The sequence below is a fragment of the Canis aureus genome, chromosome 8 (genome assembly GCF_053574225.1).
Source record: "Canis aureus isolate CA01 chromosome 8, VMU_Caureus_v.1.0, whole genome shotgun sequence".
NCBI classification, from domain to species: Eukaryota; Metazoa; Chordata; class Mammalia; order Carnivora; family Canidae; genus Canis; species Canis aureus.
This window is the reverse complement of record NC_135618.1, coordinates 64,957,025-64,964,013: the sequence shown is the minus strand read 5'-3', so window position 1 is coordinate 64,964,013 and position 6,989 is coordinate 64,957,025. Positions and strand designations below refer to the sequence as shown.

The 6,989-nt window shown below is 54.4% G+C and overlaps 1 protein-coding gene across 1 annotated transcript in view; it reads right to left on the bottom strand.

Annotated features, from left to right (window-relative positions):
* Positions 1–6,989, bottom strand: part of FOXK1 (forkhead box K1) — a 68,151-nt gene that overhangs the window by 7,752 nt on the left and 53,410 nt on the right. The window contains exons 3-8 of the mRNA XM_077907659.1: positions 5,889–6,045; positions 5,105–5,251; positions 4,257–4,450; positions 1,632–1,798; positions 1,257–1,541; positions 209–433 (exon numbers count right to left, since the gene is read on the bottom strand). Of these exons, the coding sequence (XP_077763785.1) occupies positions 209–433; positions 1,257–1,541; positions 1,632–1,798; positions 4,257–4,450; positions 5,105–5,251; positions 5,889–6,045 (1,175 nt within the window). The remainder of the gene's footprint in view (positions 1–208; positions 434–1,256; positions 1,542–1,631; positions 1,799–4,256; positions 4,451–5,104; positions 5,252–5,888; positions 6,046–6,989) is intronic.

Below are 6,989 nucleotides of genomic sequence, written 5' to 3'. Positions count from 1 at the left end.
GGTGTGAGCTCTGGGACATGGGATCTGCCTCTGCTGCAGGGCTTGTGCCTTGGCCTGAGCACAGTGCTCATGTGGTGCAGATGCTCAACAGACCCACCGCAGCGGGGGTGTAGGGGGGTCACAGATAGAGGGGACATGTGTTCTTGTGCTGCAGGCACCACGGGCAGAATGGCGGGGATGAGCTGAGCGGGCATGGGCAGGGCCTCACCGTAAGTGCTGCCAGCTAAACTGTTCGTGGGGACCGCATGCTTCCCGTTTTGAGTGACGGCCCGGACAGGGAGGTGGTGCTGCCCAATGGTCACTGGTGTGGCCGGCTGCAGAATGGTGACCGTATGTCCAGGGACCCCTGGGGCCATCTGGCTGGCCACGGTCTGGATGACGCGGCTGGCGGCAGGGATGGTGGCGAACGCGATGGTGGGCTTCTCTTCCAGGCCTACGGGGAGAAGTATATCAGAACCCCGTCCGCCTGACGTGGCCCGGAAGTCGGCTTATGGCGGAAAGGTTCTCAAGCATTGACGCCAAAGAAAAAACACTGCTCTCAAAAGAAAAATCCCACTAAAGAAATATATTTGAAACAAAAGGCAATCAGTAGGGCTAAAGAGAAACATTTAAATACCTTGAACTTTAACCAACCCAAAGTTAATCAGAGAAAGAAAACGTTATTCAGGAAAGAAAAGATTTGTGCTTGGAACCACAGTCTTTCTCTGAAATCCTTCATTGTTGTGACGTTAACGGGCTGCTGTAATGGGGTCAGTGGATGGAGGCCCACAAGCCCAGGAGACTGTGTTCAGCTCAAGGGCTTCCGCTTGGCTTTTGCCATTCTGGCTGCATTTTCAGTACTGACCCTGTGACCCCTTGGGCTTAAGATGCCCAACGTAGGAATCTGTGGCTACTTTTTATTTTTTTACATGATTTCTTAGGACTTCCACTGGGGGCTCCAGAGCAATCACTCTCTGGACTGCAACGATAAGTCCACTACCCAGTGCTGTTACCTCGAGGGCTGTGCGTACCTGCAGGTGCCACCACCCAAGGAAGGTGCGTGTCAGAGGGCAATTGGCATGGATTTAAAAGGACATATGCCCCAAAAAGCAAGTAGCAGGGAAGAGAGGCAGTAGTCTGAGAACTACTGGTCCCCAGAGATAGTCCGTGGCCCCAGCACGGGCTCTGTAGCCCCATGGCCCAGGCTGCAGGGCTAGGTTCCAGAGACCAAGGACGGCCTTACCCATCCCAGCCCAGTGCACGCATGAGCATGTTACCTCTGGCCTCACTGCCCAGGTCCAGCACAGCTGTGCCCGCCGCTTCATGGGCAGCCCCTGATGAGGCCTGGCTGGCGAGGATGTACCCATTGGCAGAGTTGGCGGAGGTGGTGACCACCCTGAGCATGGTGACAGGGGGAGCCTGCTGCACGACGTGGATGGCGTGGCCTGCTGGCTGCTGTGCTGTCACTATGGACGCTGGCATGTAGGCCACGGGCTTCGCCACCAAGCTGGGTGGTCGAGGAGGCACAGCCATGATCACTGGTTGGGCACTGACCGGAGAGCCTGTGTGAAGAAGGAGCATGACCACTGAGGCCTGTGGACTCCCGAGGCTCCATCTTGCCACACCGGATAAAGGGACAAGACCATTCTTACCAGGTGCACTTTGGGAATACCGATACTCTGGAACGGAAGCTAACTTTGACCCAAAGTCAGGGTCGTGTGGAATGGGTGAGCCCTCTCGAGACAGGCACTCTGGGGTCTGCAGGCCACTAGAACGAGGGGACATTAGCCCAGGGTGAGTGGGTGAAGCTGGAGCACTCCTGAGAAAAAAAGAAGAGAAAGGACCATCCAAGTAAGTAAAGGAGGTAAGAAACTAAAGTGTCGAACAAAACATAAACATTGTAACATCCATCTTACATGGCGCCTCTGTCAGCCTTTCCTGATGCTTCTGTCCTCACGAGGCATTTCCAACACTAGCGTAATGTTCCATGGTGACAATGAGCTACCCGATAAACAGAACAGCAGCCAGGCACTGAAAGCCCCAGTAAGTGGGAGGACACTGCATTATTTGTGGTTTCCCAGCAAAAGCCACAACCCCAAGCATTTACTTCCTGAAGGGGACCAGCCAGTCTTCCACAAAATGGGCTCGGTGTTACATTAAAAACATAGGCTTTGGGCACACAGCTCTTCATCTCCCACTGTCACTGTCTGCCTAGGTTCTCAACCAGAGCACTGTCATCCAGCTCATGCAGTGAAGGCAGGCCTGCAACCGGATGCACAGCAGGGGACTCACAGTCCCTTGAACAGAACCCTGGGGTCAACACAAATCCGCAGAGGTGGGACGCCGGGGCTGCCTGGAGAGAGCAGTCCTCACACTCTGCATTTATCAGCACCATGAACACCCCCGGTGAATGGTGCTGCCTGCCTCCCCAGACACAGGGGTGCTTGAGGGCACCCTGGTCTCCTCGGGCACAGACCTGGCTGCCCACCCCCACCCCCTGCCACCCAAGCCTTCCTACTGCTTCTCCCACCTCTTGGCTGGCTCATCTGCCTCCCACCCAGACCTGCAGTCTGTGTGCTTATGCCCACACTCAAACTGGTCATGCTTGGGTCCGTCCCAGCCCCCAAGCCTGTGATGGCTTTCCTTCTGACCGCAGGAGCCCAAATTCCTGGCAGGCCCTCTTTAACTCTGTACCAAATCTACCCTACGTCCTACCTGCCTCCCACCCAACACAAACACACCCCCTGCCTCTCTCCTAAAAAATCTAGGTTCTGCAGCCAGGAGAGTCTCTCCCTCTCCTTAATACACAGCTCACACCCACACCCTGCTGGGCCTTCCTTCTGGCCCAAGGTTTTCCTGCCTGCCACTATGCAGGTTCATCAAATCGTGTCCCTAATTCTCAAGTGACCGTGAAGTCAGGCCCACCTTGTCATCCTCCAGAGACACCCCTTATCAGGGTTCCCCGGGCATTACTGGGCGCACAAAGCCAGTTCCATTAACTATGCCCCCAGCTGGACAATAGGCTGGTCTACAAGTGAAAAGTAGTGCCAGTCACTGTTAAGGGGTTGAACTGTGTACCCAGAAACCACCAATGCTTCCCAAGGTATCTTGCTTGGAGTTAGGGTCTTTACTAACTGAGTCATATGAAGTCAATAGGATGGTCCCTAACCTAGTGACTGGCATCCTCAAAGGGGCAATCTAGACAAAAACGAGCCTGGGGAGATGGCAGGGGAGGATGCAGGCAGGGGTCAGGGTGATGCCTGCATAAGACCAGGGGTGCTGGAGATCACTAGCAAAGCTGCAGAGGCTGGGAGAGGCCTGGAGTAGATGCCCTCATGCCTCCGAGGAACGCACCCTGCTGCCAACTTTGGCTGCAGAAGCGTGAGAGAAGGGTACTGGGCATTCAGGCCACCAAGTCTGTGGTCCTCTGCTACTGCAGCACTAGCAAACTCACAGTTCCTCTAACAAAATCTCTCTCAAATTCCTTTTTAAGCAATGGGCCTTTTGGAAAATCTGAGCTCAGCTGGAACGTTCTGAGTTCCTACCTTACCTGTACAACCATCACCTTTGCTCCAATTTTTAGTTTGGTTACAGAACTGAGAATCATGACAGACCCTGTATCAGACATTTCTGGACATCTGAGCAGTCTTTCGTGGAATCACGTCTGACAAACAACGAAGTGCAAAGCACCAGGTTCCAAGATTTCCTTCCAGGGGAAGAATTTCAGAGAGCATCTGTCCTCTATTCTTCACCCATGCCTTCCCTGGACTGGTGACCTCGGGAAGACCTCTGGGCCCTCCATGGGCAGCTTAGCCTGACAGACCGTGCTGACTACAAGTGCATGGAGCAGGAGAGGCCCTGACCAGAGGGCCGACAGAGGCCACATCCCAACATCAGCTCCATCAATGACAAAGCCTGTGTGAGCTCAACAAGCCCTGTTCTGTGTGTCCCTCAGGGTGCAGCATTTCACCAGGGCCAGGGTGGCGGTTTACTGGGTCCCTCCAGCCCTCCTGCTAGTGAGCTTGCTTCCACGGAACCCTGGGAGCTGCAGTCCCCTTCTAACCCCCTTTGGTTTAGGTACTGTTCCCACCATCACCTACGTTTCAGCTTCTGAGAACTGACATGTCAGAGAAGCAGCCAGTGGTGAGTGTACTAACTGTACCATCATAAAGTTCTTTGGTCCTGAGGTGGTCTCGATGGAAAACACAAAACTGCTCCTGTGAATGTGGACAGTGGGAGAAGACAGACTCTGCCCAAGGAGCAGAGCAGGGGCTTACCTGGACGACAGAGGCCCAAAGGGGGTGCGGAAGCAGGAGACACCCCTCTGCCTCCGTTTTCGGAATGCCTGTTCCACGAGCTTAGCTTCTGAGGCAGGGTCTATTCGCCAAAAAGACCCCTTCCCAGGCTCCTCCTGGGAACGAGGGACTTTAATAAAGTAACGGTTCAAGGAGAGGTTGTGTCGGATCGAATTCTGTGGGCAAGCAGAGATACTCACCAATTAGTAAGTCAGAAAACCAGCCCCAAATCTGAACCCCAGCCACAAGACTAGAGGTGATGGGGCAGGTGGCATTCATGCCAGCGAGAGCACTCCACGGGGCCGCTAGGTGCTCGTATTCTACTGGGCAGTGCAAAGGCACAGTGGTCGTGTTTCCTTGTAAAATTCAACACAGCGTTCCTTGTAGACAAAGTGCAATAGAAGGACAAGCTGGAGTCCAGGAGCGTACTGGTTCGAAGCCTACACTAAGTCAACTGGCCAGTGGGAAGGAGCAACTTTGAGGAAAATGGTCCCAAACAAGTGTGACACAGCTTAGTTATGTCTTGCATGGCCCATGGCATGATGGGACATGTGGGCTGCTGCTGGAGCACGTGTGTACAGTCCATTTCCAACATAGTGCAGCACTGTAAGGTGGGGTGAGCGTGAGGTACATACATACATCCCTCTCCACATCAGAGGGAGAGAAGTCTATGTGGACTCAGGGGGCCATTGCTCATTTTACATGCACCACGGGCCATCAACAGAGACACCCTCTATCACTTTCTGTTCGTCTCACAGAAAACCACAGCCTGTTGACTCCCTTGTTCCAAGACTATGGACTCATCTGGCTTCTTGGGCCCAAGGCCTCACCTGCCAGCCTTTGTCAGCTGTCCGGTAGTAAGGGTAATGCTTGGTGATGTGGGCGTAGATCCCGCTTAGTGTTAGCTGCCTGTCCTGCGCGGACGAGATGGCCTGCACGATCAGCTGAGCGTAGGAGTACGGTGGCTTCGACTCGTCCTGAGAAGAAAGGCGGCATGCCGTTAGCTCCAGAAGGACTTCCAAGCCACCACCCTCACCTCTACCCCGCGTGTCCTGCTACCAATTGGGACAGACTGGAAGGGCGTGCCCACCTAACCTGGTCCCTGGACCACCACCCACTTCCCTGATGTGCATGCACAAAACTAGGGACAGCCATTCCTGCCCCATGCAAGGAAAAATCAAATTCTCATCATACTTTAATTCTGAAATTTCTCCCTCTACAGATTGGTTTAAAAACAGGTATCACAAGAGAATGAGCTGAAATACAAAGTTGTAAGGAAAACCTTGTCATTCTTCTCAAAGACTAATTAAAACCCTGAAACTGTCCTGTCACCAACAGATGGGACGAGGATAGAATGCTAATGAGGTGCAGAGTGGGAAAGAACAGTGTGCGTGGGGCCTAAGTGTGATGTTGGTAATTGAGCAAATGCTTGCTCTCGGGGTGGGGGGGATGGGCAGGCAGAGCCAGTGTTCTGCCTCCGAGTGCAGCTCATTTTCAGGCTGGCACCCCAGAAGCCCGCCACCCTCACTGGAGCAGCCACACACAGCCGTGTGTGTGGCTGCTCTGTGCCCCATGCCCAGTCACCACATGGCCATGCGCCGTGAGGCCTGAGACCTTAGGGCTGTCCCCTCCAGACGTGTCTGCCTGCTGCTCTGAGGCGGCCTTTGCTGCAAACTCTGCTGCCAGCTGCAGGTCTGAGGTCACATTCTGAACAAAGCGGTAACCGGATGACCCGGCTCCACGTGGACTGGCCGGGCAGGAGTTGGGAACACTGCAGAGAGAAACAACAGGTCCTAAGTACATGATCCTGAAAAGGAGGAGGACTTGACGTCACAGGATTTCAGGACCCGGCTGGGTGATGCAGGGAGACAGAGAAATTCGACCCCTTTCTTTCCTGTGTTGTCATGACACTGCACCTGGCCTTTGATAAAGGACGGACCAAGTGCAACCAGAAAACAGTCTGCGTCCACGCATGGCAGGTGCGATGTGGGGTATTCTAGCAGCAGTTTCTGCTTGCGGTGGGGAACCGTGGGCCCTGAGAGGCAGGTTTACATGGCAGCCACTCAGCAGGCCCCCTACTCGGGTCCCCACTCCCTCTGCACACAGCCAGCAGTAGGCAGGGCTGACCATGCCCTGCTGCTGCTGTCGCATGCTCACTGTCCACACGAGGGCGCTGTGGGCAAAGGTTGGGGAGATGAAGACTTGAGAGAGGGTGTGAGGACCTCTGGGCCGGACCGCCCCCAGTTTCTTGGTGCCACAGCTACTGCTCCAGCCTCTACTGATGCTGGCTCTCTCTCCTGGGCTGCAGTACCAATCCAAAGTGAGAAACTGCAGCCAAATACATGGGCTGGACACACTCATGGCTCAAGGCCACTCCCAGTTCCAGCGGGTTCTGAGCACACACTGCTGGTGCCAGGCCTGCAGGAACCCTGGCCTGCTTCCTGCGGGAGCTCACCTGGCCCAGCTCACCAGCGACAGGCATTGGCACAATGCCTCTCGTTAACAAGGTGGACTTTGGTTATCAAATTACAACGAAATTCTGATTCTGAAAACTAATTCTGTTACATAATATTCACAGGAAATCAATGCAAACACTAAAAGTGGGTAACAAGCCCAGGTAAGAGGTGCCCCTGCTAGGTGCTGACCAGAGCCCCATTCGCCAGCCTCATGCAGGACCCTGGGTGCCCTGGCCCCTACTGTCCTAGGAGCAGGGAC